This window comes from Taudactylus pleione, unplaced genomic scaffold (assembly GCF_031769625.1).
Source record: "Taudactylus pleione unplaced genomic scaffold, aTauple2 ptg001443l, whole genome shotgun sequence".
Classification (NCBI taxonomy): Eukaryota; Metazoa; Chordata; class Amphibia; order Anura; family Myobatrachidae; genus Taudactylus; species Taudactylus pleione.
Genome location: NW_028285842.1, coordinates 406,074 through 427,225, shown reverse-complemented (window position 1 = coordinate 427,225; position 21,152 = coordinate 406,074). Strand labels below are relative to the sequence as shown.

Genomic DNA, 21,152 nt, shown 5'->3' with positions numbered 1-21,152 from the left:
GCTCTTGCCTTTCCATTGGGCCTACAGTTCTTGGCGCTCCTGGTTTTCGGGTTTGCCAAAGGGTCGGCGAGTTCTCCGCGCTTCCCACCCAGGAGGTTGGCTTTGGGACGTCCCCACTGTCTTGAACTCCAGTGTCCCCTAGTGGATGAAGGAGAAATCAGGATTTTGGTACTTACCGATAAATCCCTTTCTCCAATTCCACAGGGGACACTGGACGCCCGCCCAGCGCTGTGTACCTGCTGTGTTGTTTGGTTCGTTATATGGTTGTGTGACTGCATGTGTTCCCTGCAGTGAGTTCCTCTGTTCTCCTTCAGTCGGTATTGTTCCGTTCTGTGGTCCTCTCCTTCTCATTTTCCTATTGTCCTCCGTCTCCTCTCGGGCTCAGTTCTTAAACTGGGGCTGATGGGGCATAGAGGGGGAGGAGCCAGTCACACTTCTAAATTATTTAAAGTGCCAGGCTCTACTCTACCACCGTCTATACCCACTGTCTTGAACTCCAGTGTCCCCTGTGGAATCGGAGAAAGGGATTTATCGGTAAGTACCAAAATCCTGATTTTCTGCAACAATAAATGAAATGTTGGAAATGATAGCTGGGAGCAGCAGCAGCACATAAGTACTTCAGGAAAATGGCACTAACAGTTACCTCCTAGGACATTACAGCTTATTTATATACAGGAGGAACGTCTATTGGGTACCAGGGACATTTATACCACATTGTATCCCAATAGGATACCTGCTAAATATTGTTATGCAAAGGAATAGTTATTCATAGGATTACTAAGTACACTTCTAATGTAAACAGTCCAGACTCCTTTCTTTACTATTATATTGGAGCATAAGCTGTGGACTCATAACTTGAGGACTCTACAAACACATTTATAATGATCCAAAGTTGTATGTGTAAGTTGTCAGTTGAACTTATGCATCATATGTATAAATTGATGCATTTTAGAGGTTGTATTGTACTATACTTATTGTCTCTCAATCTATTTCTATCTGTATAAATATAATACCTTTGTTAGATTGTATTTGAGTGTGTCACTTGCCCGGAGGATCAGCGGAGTAATCAGTAATCTACTGAGTACAGAGAAACAGGTTTACCTTTATTACCTGTGTATTTATTATATGGTTATAAGTTAAGGTATACATAGTTACTATATTTAGAAAAATATATATTATTGGGCTTATCTCTGCTAGCCCAAAACATTGTGTAACTTTATAAGTAAGCCTAGGTGGAGACACACATTAACAAGTAGCTTAACAGGGGTCTTCCCAAGTAGGCCCCTCCTGACTACACCAATACTTGGGTGGAGGCACTGATAACATTATGTGTACCACTTAGTGGGAGGATATAGGTGAGTACATTAAACCAACTAGTGAAATTGGAGTTAGTAACTTAGTGTCCCCTTTTAGTGGTAAAAGAGGGTTACACTAATGATAGATATTTATTCCCTGATATAAAGAGCTTTGACACTTCCCATTGTTCCAACCTGTTTATTGAAATATTTATGAGATGCCTCCTTGTATACTTGGTAAATGCTGCATAGGGAGTCATACCTAGAGAGCTTTCCCCATCCAGTATATATGGTTAGGTTACTGTACACACATCACCTGGTAATCACATATATACAATGTACTCAGTCACTGTGTGCCTTCTACAGATGGACCCAGTAACAGAAATACCCCAGAGAGATGTCCCCATCCTATTTATTCTCCGGATTGTACAGAGGAGAATCACAGGACCCCACAGGAGTATCAGGTAATAGAGGCTCTTTCCAAGGATCGAAATACCAAAGTGACTTTTCATTAATTGTCCTGCATTGATTAATCTGCATCTAATTGATTTGTCTCACATGCTGATATTATACTATTATAATATTTATTCTGATATAATTTACTCAGACATTATTAAAGTGTAATTTTGTTGTTTTGTGGGTAATTTAGGATGAAGACCTGATTAATATTACGGCAGGAGACATACAGGGAAAAGTAGAGACTTATGTGTCTGATATGAAGGCAGAAGACATAGAGGGAGAAGAGATGTATGTGACTAATATGAAGGCAGAAGATACAGAAGGAGAAGAAGAGACATATGTGACTAATATGAAGGCAGAAGATATAGAAGGAGAGACGTATGTGACTGATATAAAGGCAGAAGATATAGAGGGAGAAGAAGAGACGTATGTGACTGATATGAAGGCAGAAGATATAGAGGGAGAAGAAGAGACGTATGTGACTGATATGAAGGCAGAAGATACAGAAGGAGAAGAAGAGACATATGTGACTAATATGAAGGCAGAAGATATAGAAGGAGAGACGTATGTGACTGATATGAAGGCAGAAGATATAGAGGGAGAAGAAGAGACGTATGTGACTGATATGAAGGCAGAAGATATAGAGGGAGAAGAAGAGACGTATGTGACTGATATGAAGGCAGAAGATATAGAGGGAGAAGAAGAGACGTATGTGACTGATATAAAGGCAGAAGATATAGATGGAGAAGAAGAGACGTATGTGACTGATATAAAGGCAGAAGATATAGAGGGAGAAGAAGAGATGTATGTGACTGATATGAAGGCAGAAGATATAGAGGGGGAAGAAGAGACATATGTGACTGATATAAAGGCAGAAGATATAGAGGGAGAAGAGACGAATGTGACTGATATGAAGGCAGAAGATATAGAGGGAGAAGAAGAGACGTATGTGACTGATATGAAGGCAGAAGATATAGAGGGAGAAGAGATGTATGTGACTAATATGAAGGCAGAAGATACAGAGGGAGAAGAAGAGACGTATGTGATTGATATGAAGGCAGAAGATACAGAGGGAGAAGAAGAGACGTATGTGACTAATATGAAGGCAGAAGATATAGAGGGAGAAGAAGAGACGTATGTGACTGATATGAAGGCAGAAGACACAGAGGGAGAAGAAGAGACGTATGTGAGGGGTGATCAGCAGTGTGAGGAGGAAATCCCTACAGATATCAGCACAGGTGAGTAATAAACACTTATTACAGAAAAGAGACATATTCTCATTGCTCAATCACTACAACAATATCTTATCCTACACCCACCTCTGACAGTGAGCAGTTTGTTAATTTGTAAATCTATTTAAAGGTGGTTACTGCAAATCATCAACAATTTGAGACATGGAAAGTGCAATCAGACCGTGACTGAATGTAGTCTATCTTCAATGAATGTAATATATTACTCATACTAGACAATGGAAGAGCTAGGTTGCGCTGCTGCTACTGAGTAGTAACTGTATTTGATTGATCCACTCACAAACTTCTCTGAATCATAAAACATTTATTATACACATAACAAAAAAAATGGCATAATCACATATATAATTAATATCTCTATATAGAGAATAAAATTTAACAATATTGTTGCAATTACTGACAGCTCTGGATAACTGGAGTATATGTATCTATAGTTAGATACAATTGGATATAGTTGCTCAGTGTATCAACTGTGTATGGTATCCAATAAATTCATCCAAACATCAGCGTTTAAATAGATAGTACGTAAAAGTTCCTTTTGTTAAGGTAAAACACTTGTGAACTTATGCCACCGTAGATCCACCAAAGCAACTCTTCTCACAATGTGATAGTAGATAGTAACAATCCCCCTTCAATTGGGTGTCCAATGGTTACACACATAGGTCTGTGTCTGGCTGGGATCTATGGTGCCCCAGAACTCTTTGTGTAAGTTTGTATAGCGCTTGGTGTATTTGGGTGAAATCACTCAGATGTTGTCCGTACAGTGACGGCTCAGTGGTAGAAGTCACCTCTAAAATAATGTAGCAAGGTGGCTGTAAACAGGGCACGTACCTGACCGTCACCGTGATCTGGCAGCGTTCTCGTGTCCTTGTTGGTGATACCAGTTGTACCACTCTAACTTGCAACCTTGCTGTCGGCTGGTTGGGTTTTGATGGTGGATGAGCGGAGTAGGGGCTGCAGGTAAGGCACGCACCTGACCGGTAATATGATCTGGCAGCTGTCTCGTGTCCCTGCTGTAGATGCAATTGCTGCCGCTTAACCACTCGTTCTGATTCACAGCTGGTTGTGCTCTCAATAAGCCAGTACCTCTTGGCGCATGTATTAGAGATTGGCGGTGGACAGCAAATAAAGATAGAAGTCAAACTCCAGGTGCTCACGGAACTAGTCACAATGTATAGGACCCCTTTGACGCGTTTCGCAGCGCAACCTATCTCTTCCATTTTTTTAGTTTTAGCAACTGACATTGAAGGTGGGCAGCGCTGCCCTTAATTAAGAGAACATCAGTTTTTTTTTTAATTTGTTATAAAATAATTTTTAAACATAACAAGTTTTTATTCTTTTTTATCATTACATAAATATGAGATTTGTGGAGCGCCAGGTGGGAACTGAGATTTTTCATTTTTCTTGTTAAGTCTCGGTTCTCTTTTTTTTCAGTTTGTCATACCAGATAATAGAACAAATTGCGGATAGTAGTGTATATCAAGTACAAATGTGAATCCTCATCACACTTCTGTAGACTGTTTTCCACACAGACTCCGCCCACTGCGATGAATCAGTGCTTTTAGATAAGTCAGTAGATGAGTGCATGGTCTAACTCACTAGATATTTCATGCTGACGCATTTAGTAGTTCCGGTGCAGTTTCATCTGAGGAATAGCTTGTGAGGGTAAATCGTTAAATTTAAATGCCCTCATAAACCAATCAATAAGTGTGTGTGTGTGTATATAGAGAGAGTAAGTAATAAGACAAGACAAAAAGGTGTGTATAGAGGTATAAAATAAAACACCAATTGATGGTAGTAAAAAAGGTATTGTGTGCAGTTTTCAGAAAATATGGTTATGCTTATCTGAGTGTGGTTCCAGTCGAGGGTGATGGAAATTAAGATATAGACCTCCTAGGACACCTTTTCAACCACTTTTAATGGTCTCCATATCTGAAATACAGCCCAGCACTAAGAAAACAGAGAAAACTCATAGGGTAGTAATTTAGAATTTTCTTTATGATCCCTGAGGAAGTTTGTTTTCACATGAAATGCGTTAGTGGTTCCTGTTCATCTTCCAAAGACTCCCTCATCCAGGGATGACCACTGCTACCGGGAGCTTCTACTTACTCAAGTGCAGTCTGCAGCTGTTGGAGCACCCCTTCTATAGGATTTGGGTGAATTATATTGATATGCTGTTTGTATATGTTTATATTATATGTGTTTTGAATCCTATATTTTCATATGTAATATTCTAAATTACTACACAATGAGTCTTCTCTGTTTGGTGCTGGGCTGTATTCCAGATTTATAGATCATTAACAGTGGTTAAAAAAGTGCCCAAGTGTATGATGTTATCCTGATTCCCATTACCCATGAGTGGAACCATACTCAGATAAGCATATCCATACACTACCTATTTTACAGCCATCAATTGGTGTTTTATTTACTACACTATGAGCGCCAGCTTGTTATGTTACTTTATTCCCTCCCTACCTTCCATGATCTCATGGGTACAGTGGCAGCCATGGGTTGGAGTTATAGAAAGGCCGGTCACTAATGTTCTATGTAATGACAGTACCCAGCAGTGACTGTATAAAATTTGTGTACACTGTAAACTTGTCAGACACATTTTCATTGGTCATTCTCTTGGGAGAAATAACATCCACCACTACCTGCTGGGGACAGTATGTGATGGTGATGGTTCTCATTGGTGGTTATTCTCCTTCTTGTTCCTAATGGAGGGCTGTGGGGTTACCATACTCCCTCTGGGGGGCTGCTGTAATTTCTGTCCATGCCTGGCCCACTCAGGGCAGAGGAGAGAATATGTGGAAAAGGTGATGGGCTCTGGAGTTGGTGGTAGTAGTGGGTCACCCCGGCCATGCCATGCAACTGCTGCTGGTTTATCAGGAGTCTAAACCTAGATCTAGACCTTGGGGGGCTCCAGGAAAGCTGGGAAAAGGAAGGAAGGAGCAGTAGGAGGTGGCAGAGATAAGGGGGGAGGGGAAGCAGATGGAGACAGAGTGGATGAAGGAGGAAGATGGAGTCAGCTGCAGAAGAGGATGGTTCTCCCTCCGCTGTCATCGTCTTCCACTGGTTGCTGCCTGAGGTCCCCAGAGTCGGTCTGCTTGGACCGGATGACACAGAGTACGGGGGCTGGAGCCTGAAGGGGTGGCTGTACTGATCTGGAGGCAGTTGGAAATATACAAGCAGAGTGTAATTAAAACTCCCAATGACAGAAATGGGGACAGGACAGCACTTGGTTCCCGGACACCTCCGGAGGCCACACACCAGTCTCTTGAGCCCAGCCCTCCTGTCTCTCCCTGTGTCCAGGGGCCTCCAGCTGATGAGGGGTGACCGGCCTTTTGCACCCAAGGATGCTAGTGTTGGGTTTTCTGAGTGTACCCTCCCCTAGGGACAGCTTCTGAATGTCCCATGGTCCAGTGTCCGTAAGATTGGATGAAAGAATAAACAGTTGGCGCTGATTATCACTAACATAAATAATAATAATCCCTTAGGACTGGCTAAGCAGCTGTTCAAAAGTAAAAACTCTGCAGTTTCATAAATATGAACCAAAGAAAAACATCACATGACCTGCGCTATACCAGTCTGTGTGATAAATATAATTCCAGGTGCAATTCAGAAGAATAGCTAATTTATTAAAAGTTGTCTGATAAAATTGTTATACAATATTACATGGGTCCCAGCCTAATAACATTGTTTTACAATAATAAATCAATTATATATACAGTGTGTGTATATATATATATGTGTGTGTGTGTGTATATATATATATATATATATGTGTGTGTGTATATATATATATATATATATATATATATATATATATGTGTGTGTGTGTGTGTGTGTGTGTGTGTGTATATATATATATATATATATATACACACACACACATCACTATACATCAAAACAACATGTAAGTAGGACTAACCGCTTCCTCTGACAATCATATAGAGTAATCCCAATGTCTGTGAATAATAATAATTGGAATGGTAGTATAATCCTCCTAAAAATCACAGCCGGGCTTGACACATTTTTCTAAAATCTAGGAGCCAGGATGAAAGTGTAGGGGCCAGACCACCATCCCCCCCCCAAAAAAAAAAATTATAGAAGTGAGGAGCACAGCTCTGTGTGTTATGCATCTGTTATACACACTATACTAGTCCACAAAATGGACGCAGTTGAATGGATATAGTAACATGGAGCCCTCCTCACTTCACTGCACAGCTCTTCTGCTCCACCCCCCCTCCAGTAATAACAGACCACATTTGCACATATAACAATGGAGCCAGAAAGTACTACAACTCCCCCTACCCGGGGCCACATTCCTGAGCACCTACCCCCTCGGCAACAAACCCCACGGCCACACTACTAAGGGGGTACCCCAGGCAAACCACCCCTCCACAGCCATAATGCTGTGCGACTACCCCCCGGGCAAACAAACCCCTCTCCGTGGCCACAATAATGAGCAGCTAACCTTCCCCCTGTTAAACCAACTGCAATGGCCACACAACTATGTGGGTACCCGCCGGAAAACCACCCTTCCGGAACCATCCAGCCCTCCATTCCCCCTTGTGGTCACACCGCTATCTTTCTCAAGCTGTTCTGCAATCCCTGGCCATGCATAGACCCTCTTACCGGAGAGCTCTATGCAGCTGTAGTTAGGACGCAGACTGGGGTGGAGAGGAGGAGTTGCCGCAGGCCAGGACAGAGTGGTGACGTCACCACATCCTATGATGGAGAGGAGGAGTCGGTGCAGTCCAAGACGGACAGGCACAGCAGTCACTGCAGGCAACTCTCAGCACATGCACTCCTGTGCATAAAATGACTGCTGCAATGCTACAGAAATGAATCTCCGCTGGGGCTGACAAGGATCTGCTTCCGCCCTCCCTGCAAAATCTGGCAGCCAGGCAGCAAAATCTGGTCACCATGGCGACCTGGCCCCCCGGGATATGTCGAGCCCTATGTTAATGGATATACATCATAGACGGGACAGGGTTATGTCACAGTCAGATGCCAGCACTAACCCCGATTAGTATGTAGAGAGGTTTATCATATCACTGTACTGTTATCACTACATGTTGCTCCCATGTTACAGAGTAACCAGCACAAATGATTACAATAAAGCTGTAATCCCTGCTCTATACATAAGTGTAACATGTCAGGTGATGAGTGTTACATTGTACCTTAGAGCATTGTGACTTTATCCATTTGATGGTGATTTAACGACCTTTGATAAGTCTTTATGGAAAATTATATTTATGGGACATTCATATATTTATTTTATTCCCAGCAGATGGAGGTAACAGCAGGAATATCTTGAAGGAGAATATAGTTTTATCTCCAGATTGTGAAATAGAAAATAATGACATCAAACAAGATTCTCTGGGAGAAAACCTCATTACTCCAATTATACATCCAGTACCTCACAGAGCAGGTGTGTCACCTCTTCCTGCTTATAATGAGGAATGTTCTCCTAGTACATCTATTACAGCTCTTAGAGCAGATAAAGTTTTTCCCTCTTCTATACATGCCAAATGTCTTACACAGAATACAAAGCTTATTACCCATCAGCCAGCCAAGGCAGGTGAGAGGCCATTTCCATGTTCTGAGTGTGGAAAATGTTTTACACAGAAATCATATCTTGTTATACATCAGAGAAGTCACACAGGTGAGAGGCCATTTCCATGTTCTCAGTGTGGGACATGTTTTACATTCAAATCATCTCTTGTTATACATCAGAGAAGTCACACAGGTGAGAGGCCATTTTCATGTTCTGAGTGTGGGAAATATTTTACACAGAAATCATCTCTTGTTATACATCAGAGAAGTCACACAGGTGAGAGGCCATTTCCATGTTCTGAGTGTGGGAAATGTTTTACACAGAAATCATCTCTTGTTATACATCAGAGAAGTCACACAGGTGAGAGGCCATTTCCATGTTCTGAGTGTGGGAAATGTTTTACACAGAAATCATCTCTTGTTATACATCGGAGAAGTCACACAGGTGAGAAGCCATTTCCATGTTCTGAGTGTGGGAAATGTTTTACAGAGAAATCATCTCTTGTTATACATCAGAGAAGTCACACAGGTGAGAAGCCATTTCCATGTTCTCAGTGTGGGACATGTTTTACATCCAAATCATCTCTTGTTATACATCAGAGAAGTCACACAGGGGAAAAGCCATTTTCATGTTCTGAGTGTGGGAAAACTTTTACACAGAAATCAGATCTTGTTTCACATAAAAGATGTCACACAGATTAGCTACTCTCATGTCCTGATCATCAGAAATCAGGTTTCATTAGACCATCTTTTTTCTACTTCAGGGTCCATAGGGTATCCACAGGATACCTTGGAGTATAGGTGATGGCAGACATCGGGCACCTCGGAGTTAAATTTTCAGCCTCCTAGGATGCACTGGGGTCCCTCTCCTATACCCCGCCCCCGAGCCAAGGCATCTCAGTTTCGTAGGTGCCCGGCTCGGAGTCGGATCACCTTTTCAGAAGGGGAGGGGGCTGTAAAACAGCGCCTAAAGTTTTTCGTCAAGGCAGCTTTGCTATGCTGCTATGAGCGGACAGCAGGGACAAGCTAATTAGAGGTCCCTGCTGCCACTCCATCACCCCGCTGGACCAGGACGCCGGTACTGATCCGGGGATCCTGGTGGATACCAAGGATCTCAGCTAGTGGGGACCCTGGTCTATCCAGACTGTGGCTGGTTTCAGGTAAGCGGCGGGCACCCGTAGTGGGTACACGCTGATTCAGTCTTATTTGTCCCTAGGGATGGCTGTGCGTTGAGCCAGGTACTGATCCTTCGCTTCCACTAGACCACCAGGGACAGCGGGCTGCGGCGGTGATGATACGCTCCAGCGTCCCAGGGTTTAATAGCATGCCATGGGAGGTGCGCCTTCCCTGTGACAGCTGGTGCCTCCCCCGCTGCACAGTGCCTCTCCACAGCGGTCTGGCAGGCTATGTCAGTGCTCCTCCCCCGGGCCTGCCTCCTCTCAGCTCCTCGGCCATTTTCAAGAAAGTGGCAAACGTTGCTGGATTTTGATACAGGCGGCATCGCGGTCCGGGTCCCCCCGCATACCTCCGATAAGGTCAGCATTTGTAGCACTGATTTCTACCAGGCTCTGTGTCTGCGTAGTTGATCATAGTGCTTGTAGTGCAGGTAATTTATTTCTGCATTGTATGTGACTCTATGCTAGCGCTGTCAGAGTGTACTTTCACTTCTGACTGTCAGCCATTTTACTATCCCTGTTCTTTCTCTGCTTAAGCCCTTGCGGTTCGGTGTTGCAGGGTGTTTATTACCTCACAGTAAAAAGTGTTTTTCTGTGTGGGGAGTCACATACACACCGTTTGCACTCATCATGTCTGAGTGAGCATGATTATCTTCAGCTAAAATGTACCAAATGCAAAGTACAGTTAGCGGCGGGAGATGTGAACACTGAGGGTTTATGTAAGGCATGTTATATCATATCACGCCCAATTTCTGTCACTGAACCTGTTCAGGAACCGCCCTGGGCTTGTTTTGCTAAGGCATTTACAACCCTTGTTGGCCAGTTGGCAACGCCCCCTGTTTCCCCAAATGGGATTATCACAACAGGCGGTGGTCTCATAACACATGCAGGGGTTCCCCAGGCAGTTGATGGTTCCCCAGTGTCTCCCACTTTCGCCCCCTCAGGTCTCGCAGGAACCTGTGTGGGGTGAATTCATTGTCCAACACGGTACAGCACCTGACGGACGTTATACAGGGGGAATCACCATTGCGGCCTTTATTGTCTCGGCTCAGTATGATATGACGTCTGATGACGGTGAGATTATTGATTTTTCAGACCAAGAGCCCCTTCGTGTAAAGGAGGCGGAGTCTAAAGTCTTTATACTTGGCCTTATACGGGCAGTCCGTGTGGCCTTGGTTATTGACGAGGATCCCCCCGGACTAAATCCAAATACGCCTTCTTTAAGGATATTAAGGGAGTTGCCACTGTATTTCCTCTATCTGGTCAGTTAGTGGACCACTTAGAGGAGGCATGGAAAAATCCGGGTAAGCGGTTCCAGCCTCAAAGATGCGTGGCGTTTGCATACCCCTTTGCGGATAATTATTTTTCTAAATGGGAAACTCCTCCACAGGTGGATTCTCATGTCACACGCCTAGTGAGGAGTGCTACATTGCCCATATCCTCCTTGAAGGATTTTACGGATCGCAAGGTGGAAATTTGCCTAAAAACCATTTATTCCCTTGCTGGGGGGCTTCCAGACTGGCTATGGCCGTGTGCAGGGTAGCAAGAGCCATGGAGCGCTGGGCAGATAACTTGGAGGTGTCTCTGGACACTGGCTCTTCAGCTGAGCAGTTGGAGTTAGTGGGTAATCTCAGAGACTCAGCCATGTACATTAATGAGGCAGCCTTAGATACAGTTCTCGCTTCCAGAGTCTCCTCGGCAGCAGTAGCGGCTCGCCGCTCCCTGTGGTTGCACTCTTGAAGAGCAGATGCAGATTCCAAGAAGGGATTGGAATGCTTGCCCTTTAATGGCCAGGTCCTGTTTGGCCTTGATCTCGACAAAATTGTGGACATGTTGGCAGCAGCTAAATATGCGTGTCTGCCCTCGGCTGCAGTCCCTTCAGGGTCTGGTACTTCATCCTTTCGGCCCTATAGGGTCCAGGGTAAGTCCAAAATACAGTCCTTTCCAAGACCATCAGGGGCCAATAAATCTGCCAAGCCAAAGAAGCAGGCTTGGAGTACAAGACATCCTACTCCCAAGTCTGACGATAAGCCTTCAGCCTGACGGGATGGGCCTCCCCTTGGGGGACCCCAGAGTGGGAGGCCGACTTCTTCAGTGCGCCCAGTGCTGGTATCTAACTACCACGGACACTTGGGTAAGAGAAGTGGTCTCGGGGGTACGCCCTCTCCTTCCGGCGAAGGCCTCCCTGCTGGTTTTTCACCACAGGCCTTCAGTCAGATCAAGACAAGGCCCTGGAACTTCAGATAGTGTTACACTCTATTCTAAAGGCTGGAGTTATAGTGCCTGTTCTGTTACCCCAGAGTGGAACGGAGTATTACTCTGGTGCAGAAACCCAATGGGTCTTACCGGCCCTTCCTCAATCTCAAGTCCCTCAACAAATCCTTGGGGGTTCCTCGGTTCAGGATGGAGACCCTGCGTTCCATTATATTGGCAATGGAGCCTAGAGATTTTATGGTGTCGTTGGACATTGAGAATGCCTACCTGCATATCCCCATTATCTTAGCACACCTGCGTTTCCTCAGGTTTGCAGTGGTCAATCAACATTTCCAGTTTCAGGCGCTGCCCTTTGGCCTTGCCACAGCGCCTCGATTGTTTACCAAGGTCATGGCAGCCCACCTGCGAATGCAGGGGGTCCGCTTGTTACTTTATCTGGATGACCTCTGGCAGGGTCTCCAGAGATACTTCAGTGCCATCTGCAACTAACAATATCAGTGTTGCAGAATCACGGCTTTTTGATAAACTGGAAGAAGTTCTCCCTGGTTCCCTCACAGAGGATGCTCCATCTCGGAGCCCTGTTGGACTCTCTACGATCTCTGCATTACAGGCAAAAGTACGCAGTTACCTTCAGAGTCACCGAGTGTCTATTCACTCGGCAATGAGGTTACTGGGATCCATCGTGTCGATGTTCGACATGGTTGAGTATACCCAGTTTCACTCCAGACCTTTGCAGAAATTCATCCTCTCCAGATGGAATGGGTTGCCCCATTGGATAAAGACACAGACAATGGTGCTTTCTCAGGAGGTACGTCTGTCTCTGACCTGGTGGCTGCTGACGGCTCACCTAAACAAGGTGCGCCCCTTCTGGATTGCAGACTGGGTCTTTCTGACAACGGACGCCAGTCTCCGGGGCTGGGGAGCTGTAACAGATCCATGCTTGTTCTAGGGACAGTGGACAACAGCAGAATCTGCGCTTCCAATAAATGTGTTGGAACTTCGGGCAGTATTCAGAGCTCTTCAGCAGGCAAGATATGTTCTCCAAGGAAAACCCGTGCAGGTACAGTCAGACAACGCCACCACAGTGGCTCACATAAACCGCCAAGGAGGAACAAGAAGTCAGACGGCACTGACAAAGGTGTCCCGCATTCTGGCTTGGCCGGAAGGCAATCTCCCAGCCATCTCGGCAGTGTTCATACCAGGAATGCTCAACTGGGAAGCAGACTTTCTCAGCCATCAAGATGTGCATCCAGGGGAATGGTCTCTTTTACCAGGAGGTGTTTCAACTCCTAGTGAACAGGTGGGGCCTTCCAGAGATAGACCTCATGGCCTCCCGACACAACAACAAGCTGCCTGTGTGGGTAAAAAAAAAAGACGAGGCTCTTCTGGTAGACGCTCTGTCGGTCCGGTGGACCTTCCAGTTTGCGTACCTATTCCCTCCGTTGTCCCTACTTCCTCGAGTGCTTCGAAAATTCAAGCAAGAAGGAGGCATGCTCCTGTTGATAGCTCCAGCGTGGCCCAGATGTCACTGGTACTCAGATCTTCAGAGTCTCTCCATCGACACTCCGATGCTGTTGCCTCAACGTCCGGACCTGTTGTCTCAAGGTCCTCGCCATTACCCGGACCTGGGTCATCTGTCTTTGATGGCGTGGCTGTTGAGACAGCCCTCTTAAGGTCCAGGGGTTTTTTCCAGATCTGCGGTTAACACCATGCTCAGAGCTCGGAAGCCGGCATCTACAAGAATTTACCACAGAGCGTGGCATACTTTCTTTGAATAGTGTCGCCCTAGAGGCTATGATCCTCAGGTGTTTAGGATATCCAGGGTTTTGGCTTTCCCACAGGCGGGCTTAGATCACGGTCTTCACCTTGCTTCCTTGAAGGTGCAGTTTTCTGCCCTGTCAGTGTGGTTTCAGCATAGGATTGCTACTCTTCCTGATGTGTGCACCTTTTATGCAAGGTGTTCTTCGCATTCAGCCTCCCTTGTCCCATCTGTGACTCCTTGGGATTTGGCTGTGGTCCTGAGGACTCTCCAAGGACAGCCATTTGAACCCCTGGGCTCAGTGGATTTAAAATGGCTTACAGCTAAGACTGTGTTTCTTCTAGAGTTGGGGGCTCTTTCATGTCGCTCTCCTTTTCTAATTTTTCATTGGGACAGGGCGGTGCTTTGGACTCGCCCTGGTTTCCTACCTAAGGTGGTCTCTAGTTTCCACATTAATGAGGAAATTATAGTGCCAGCCTTTAATTCCCCAGACCTCTCAGCTGGTGAGGCCTCATTGGATGTGGAACGTGCTCTAAGGATTTATGTTGACCGTACCAATTCATTTCGGAAGTCTGTCTCGTTTGTCCTCTATGGTTTCTGTAAGAAGGGATGGCCTGCCACTCAGCAAACATTGGCAGGATGGATTTGCATGGCGATTTCTGAGGATTACACTCACGAGGGCCTTCCTGTACCGTCCTCTGTTAAGGCTCAGTCTACTCGGTCTGTGGGTCCTTCGTGGGCAGCTCGCCATGGCGCCTCTGCTGTTCAGCTTTGCAAGGCGGCCACGTGGTCTTCTGCCCATGTAAAAAATGTAGAACCACCTAATTCTGGCGCATGTACCTATTATATAAATTGTTGATAAATGCAAATGGAGTACTGAAGTGATGCAGCCAAGTTGCAAACTCTGTGTATGTATGCAAAAATTAATAAATATAGAAAAAACAAGGACTCAGCGCCTACACTCCAGTGAACTCGATAAAAAATAAATAATGAAAGTGTGAGCAGTAGATAAATACTTAGCAATGAGATGTATATAAAATAAGCATATTTATTAGCCAATACTGGCACATAAAAACAATTATCTCGACAATGAAAAAAAATACCATTCTAAAAAATACAAGCTATAAACAAATAATTGAAAATATATATATATACCAATTATTGGTATGACTGAACACTGTGCTCCTTATTGCAAATGATAGAGTTCCTCTATTTTATGGACTGTCCGGGTCACAGTTCTTAATTACGAGCTTTTGGTGGAGACTTGATTTGACCAGCTGCACGAACTGTCTTCTTGCTTCTGACTATATTAATAGGAGCCGGCATTTCATTATGATTTAATACACAGAGACTCTTTTACCGAAAGCTGAAAAAACATATATAGGAATAATTTTGGACAGATTATCTGATTCTCAATACTTTTTTCATCATCAAGATTTTCTGGATCATTCAGCTAAACTCTATCCGCTGCAGCATCTGCTCATAGGAGCATGAAGTCACTTTGTATCAAAGTTTAACATAAGGCTGCTTATGACAAACGTTTCTCTGTATCATTTTTGTCATTGTCTAGATAATTGTTTTTTTGTGTAGGCGCTGAGTCCTGGTCTTCTGTCCATACCTTTTGAGAGGTATTATGCATTTGGTACCTTCGCCTCTCAGGATGCTCCCTTCCGGTGGCGGATTCTCCTTACAGCACAGGAGCGTCCCCACCCTTGAAGGATACTGCTTTGGGACATTCCCAAGGTATCCTGTGGATACCCTATGGACCCTGAAGTAGAAAATATGAGATATGGTAAGAACTTACCCTTGTTATCTCTATTTCTACGAAGTCCATAGGGTTCCACAGGTCTCCTGCCCTGTCACACCTGTACTGCAGATGGGTTTTCATCTGGTCACCGGTTTTTCCGTCTCCTGGTGAGAATGTGATACTTGTGTGTTCCAGACTTTCTTCTTCTCCGGCCTATGGCTTGTTACATAACTGAGATGCTTTGGCTATGGTTCGGGGTATAGGAGAGGGACCCCAGTGCATCCTGGGAGGCTGAAAATTTAACTGAGGTGCCAGATATCTGCCATCACCTATACCCCAAGGTATCCTGTGGAACCCTATGGACTTCGTAGAAATGGAGAAAACAAGGGTAAGTTCTTATCATATCTCATATTTACACTAAACCGTGATTACAAATGGACATTTTATTTATCTTATTAAACCGCATTTATCCTGACCTCTGATATTTCAGTTTCGTGAATGGTCATAGTTTGTATTACTGTCCTCCTTGTATTCTGCTGTTACTTTTCTTGCTTTTATCTATTTTGAAAGGAAAGTGACTGCAGTGTTATAGTAGTTTTTGGAATTGGATCACCCAAATGGTATAAACGAGGTAGGAAGACACAAGGATCAGTGACCAAGGCGGTAACAGAGTCCTGTCATCTAATAATAGACCATAAGGTCTGAGACCTGACAGATAAGTTTCTGTCACCAGCCCCCTCCCCTCCATTATAACCTGCAAGGAGACCAAGTGCCCAGAGCAATGGAAAGATATAAACAGTGTGACATGTTTTATATATATATATATATATATAATATCAGGGCACAACAACAGTGAGGCGTAAGGACTGTCCTGTATTTGGATGTCCCTGGTGCTCCGGGTGGTGTCCCCAGTATGTGTATATATCTGTATGTATATATACTATTCTCTCTCTACTCCTTCCCGAGCTCAGAGAATGAGGCTATAAAGATCTTTCTATGAAACGTAATATTGTGCTGTATGTACTAATAATTGTATACATGCTACATTGTAATATTGTGTAGTTTTCTCTGGTTTTCCATGTACAAAATGCAGCCAAACATATTCATGTGTTGGGATTCGAGGGACCGAATGTTTGTTATGTGTTAATTAACTAAACAAAATATTAAAAACTGCTATTTATTATACTGAACCAGATTCACGCATCCAATTTTTCTTTACGGTTTATATTGTGTTATATGTCATGTACACAAAGTAAAAGGTCCCCTAACATCTGTGGGCTAATGTCATGCAGCAATTGGATCACTCCCACTACGAAGCTGTCACAGACCAGCAATGACTCTGGTAAAGCTCTGTTGGAAGTGAAATGCGTCAGAAATTGCTGTTTAATAGATCTGATGTAACAAATCACTTATACTGTCTCCCTGACGGATCCATGAATATTGTGGTATATCCATCTCTTGAGACACATGTGAGTGCTGTGTGTGATTACCAGCTTCATTCTTACAGGCTAACAGCGTATACACTAGAAGTGGTCACCGTACTCACCTGGACTTTGCAGTATAAGGAGACACCTGTGGATACACTTGTGCAGCTAAAGCTCTCTGCGAGTCTAAGTTCGGCAGAGGTTGTGCCACATTTTTTTCAGCTGAGTAAAAATACACTTTACATTTATAATAAGTATTTTTATCCAAAGAGTCCGAAAATTATGATTATATAGCAGGGAAATCACCAGCGGTCACAGCCCCTGTATGACACCAGTAATATGTTAGCATGGAGCAGTGTGTGCAGTCAGTATGATGATTATCTAGCAGGGAAAGCACCAGCGGTCACAGCCCCTGTATGACACCAGTAATATGTTAGCATGGAGCAGTGTGTGCAGTCAGTGTGATGATTATCTAGCAGGGAAAGCACCAGCGGTCACAGCCCCTGTATGACACCAGTAATATGTTAGCATGGAGCAGTGTATGCAGTCAGTGTGATGATTATATAGCAGGGAAAGCACCAGCGGTCACAGCCCCTGTATGACACCAGTAACATGTTAGCATGGAGCAGTGTGCGCAGTCAGGGCCTGATTCAGAGCCGGATGCTCTGACAAGAGCGCTCGCTCTGAATCAGGGCCATCCTAACTAAAATTGGAGCGGCCTCCTGGCCGCTCGCATAGCTGTGGGTAACCACCCACAGCTTATGCGAGCGGCCAAAAAGATGGTCGCGATGGTCAGAACCATCACGACCATCGGGCTTGCGACGAGACCCTTGCGGTAGGGTCTCGTTGGCCGCAAGCCCGGAGTGCTTTTGGCTCAGAGCCAAAAACACTCCCACTGACATCACTAGTGATGTCAGTGGGGCCGGACCCAGACGGTAGGCGTTCCCATGGGAACGCCTCCGTCTGGGCAGCCACGCCCACCAAAGGGGGCGTGCTTTCAATCACCATCGACAGCACGCCCCCTTTGGTGCGAGACCCGGAGCGACGGCTTCCCCATCACAAACCGGGTCTCGCGCATACGCACAACGGAGCAGCCTCCGTCGTGCGCATGCGGACTTGGGCAACATCGACCCGCTTGCGAGCGCTCAGCGCTCGCGAGCGGGTCTGAATCAGGCCCTCAGTGTGATGATTATCTAGCAGGAAAAGCACCAGCAGTCACAGCCCCTGTATGGCACCAGTAAACATTAAGAACCCCCACGAGTCAGACACATGACACAGCTCCTGTATTGTCACCTTATGCCTGAGATATTACTTTGTCAGTGTCTCTTATATAAAACATGTATATATATATATATATATATATATATATATTGTGCTGATTTCTATGGCTGATAGGATGTTATTGGTAGAAATGAACTTAGGGCCTGATTTAGTTCAGATCGCAACTGCTTTTGCAGTAGCGATCATGCACGCAGTCTCACCTGGAATATATGCTAATCTGCAATCGCTATGCTACCGAGGCACAACATAAGGACACCCGCCTTACCTTACACGCATCCGTAATACTTTCCACGTCTGCGAAACCATCGGTCACATCGCAGCCTCACGCACACTTGCACAAGGTCTGACCTTACTCAGACATTGCTAACCTCATTGCATTCAGCGAATGTCACACTCTCGGGTAGACTATGGATGTAACCTGTATTTGGGAATTGACCAGAACTATTTCTGAGGCGCAGAGTCTAATGTGCCGGCGGTGTTCACCAGGGACCCCCTCAAGAAGGTGTGGACTTGGCTGAGTCTGACACATAGGTCACGGCCCTCAGGATAGGTTTCCCTATACAGGTGCTGATGAGCTCTGGATAGAGCGGAGAAGACTTTCAGCATAGTCGACAGGACGGGTCAGAATCTTAACGGGCAAGACGGTACCAGGGGTCAGATGTATGCAGATCACAGAGAATTACTGAGGTCAAGCAGTTTACCAAACACAGTACCAGGGGTCAGACGAAAACGGGTCAGGAACGAAGCCAAAGTCAGGAACAGGTAACGAGAAATGCTCAAGAACGCTGGAGTAAGGTAAAGCAGCCTATACTCTGGCACCTGTCTCCAGAGCCTCCCTCTTAAGTGTACTAGTACGTTTCAGATGGAATGACTGGATTGATCACCTGAAGAATCTGGAAGGGACCAATGTATCTGGGAGAAAACTTCATCATTGGGTCTCTTAATCTTGGTAGCTTGGTTGACAGCCAGACTTTATCACCAGGATTCAGCACCGGAACCCTCCTCCTCTTCCTGTCTGCAAACGGTTTATACCTTGAAGAGGCTTTGCACAAATTCTTCTTTACCTCCATCTAGTTTTTAAAGAACCGGTTCACTGTACTACGTACGGCTGGAAGTGATACTGATCGAAGACCTGGTAACTCAGGTAACCCTGGTTGCAAACCGTACTGAGTATAAAAAGGAGAGTGCCCCGATGCTTCATGACACAGATTATTGTGGGCTAATTCAGCCCATGGCAACAGAGCGACCCAGTCATCCTGATTGACAGAAACATACACTCAAATTAATTTCTCCAATTTTGGTTTATTCGCTCTGGGGATGATAGACCGAAGAGATAATGGTAACTGGGGATGATAGGCCGAAGAGATAATGGTAAATCTAAAGGTATACTGTACCCCTCGATCGGAAACAATGTCTATAGGAAATCCATACAACCTCCAAAATTTCTCTTATAAACACTTCTGCCAACTTTGGTGCTGAAGGTAGACCCTTTAAAAGAACAAAATGAGCGACCTTGTAGAAACTATCCACCACTACCAGGATAGTGTCGAACCCTTGTCCAGTGTCAGTACCGACCAGTGTTTTTGTATTATACTTTGCATGAGTTGCCACTCCGAGCAGAAGTCTCCTATGAATCTAATAGTTTCTGACTTCTTGGTTTTAACCTTATTAAAGTAAAGGAGAGAATTCCTGGCTTCATAATGTGACCTTTTTATGGCTCTCTTGCTACATCCTCTTTTTAATAGCCGTTCTGATAATTCTTCAGATCTGACCACAAGTTGTGCGGGATCAGAGCAGTTTCTTTTAAGATGCAAAAACTCCCCCTTGGGAATAACTTTCACAACCGATGGAAAATGCGCACTTGACCTGTGTAACACACTGTTGGTAGCCGTGTGTTTTCTATAAAGGTCCGTAGATATCCGACCATCCTCCATTGTACTTATTTTCAGATCCAGGAAGGTAACCTCAGTATCACTTATCAATGCTCATTTATATTCCCGGGTGCATCTCCCCTGTAAAGTACCATTAAATATATATATATATATATATATATATATGATTGGGGAAAGATGATGGTTATATAGGGTCTGTGCGGACTTTCACTTGCTCTCTTTAATTAGTCCGAAGTGAAAACACCTCACATACATGTTGTCGATTCCTCGCTAAATCCTCAAAGAATATCAGGATGTCTTATATAACAGGTCCTGGAAGATATGATTCATGTATTTTTGAAAAAAAATGGGGCATTGCTTAATCCAAAATGCATAACTAAGTAATAGTAGTGGTCATCACGGGTATTAAAGGTGTTTTCCACTCGTCCCCATATCGAATTCTGATTAGATTGTAGGCCCCATGAAGATCCAGCTTGGTGAAAATCTTTGCCCCTTTTATTCAATCAAAAAGTTAGAAATCAGCGGTAGGGGAAGGGGGAAACCGGTCCTTGATGGTTATTGCATTCAGGCCCCGATAATCTTTACATGGTCGCAAACCCCGTCCTTCTTTTTTTGCAAATTATATTTATTAAATACAAACACAAAATGCAGTTAGCACAGCATATCATGTGAAAAAAATAAAATAATAAGTACAATGAAACAAAGCATAACATACAGTATACAGCCACTCAGCATGACAAATATAACATATGCTGGACCATACACAAATCCCAGAGTTCAGTTAGTATTTTTATACATACAACAAATCAAAACTTTTGAAGAACCAAAAGTAATGAATAGAAAAGGGGGGAATGAGTAGAAAAAGAGAAATGAAAAGAAAAATCCTCTATTCCAAGGTTGAAAATAAAACTAATCTCGTGTTTCTATGTGTCTCGCCCATATTCCTTTATAGTGACTTATAGTGTTCAGATTCTTTATATGTCAGCCATGGGTCCCATATTGTTGTAAAATCCTGGTGAGTGTTTGATAGGGACAGTATAAGGTCATCCATAGACCTAATGATCCATACGTGCACACCATTCGTTCATAGTGGG

At 44.4% G+C, this 21,152-nt stretch overlaps 2 protein-coding genes across 5 annotated transcripts in view; one reads left to right on the top strand and one right to left on the bottom strand.

Moving 5' to 3' along the window:
- The window catches only part of LOC148442588 (uncharacterized), a 60,605-nt gene extending 51,234 nt beyond the window's left edge, over positions 1-9,371 (top strand). The window contains exons 3-5 of one of the 4 annotated variants that reach the window (XM_088463763.1): positions 1,662-1,759; positions 1,945-2,992; positions 8,301-9,371. In XM_088463763.1, coding sequence (XP_088319889.1) covers positions 1,662-1,759; positions 1,945-2,992; positions 8,301-9,268 — 2,114 coding nt within the window. In that variant the 3' untranslated portion in view covers positions 9,269-9,371. Of the gene's footprint in view, positions 1-1,661; positions 1,760-1,944; positions 2,993-8,297 lie in introns of those variants that run through there. The other 3 variants (XM_088463762.1, XM_088463764.1, XM_088463765.1) reach the window with 3 other exon arrangements.
- LOC148442587 (uncharacterized) overlaps positions 1-21,152 on the bottom strand; it is a 113,913-nt gene that overhangs the window by 76,206 nt on the left and 16,555 nt on the right. The window lies entirely within an intron of this gene.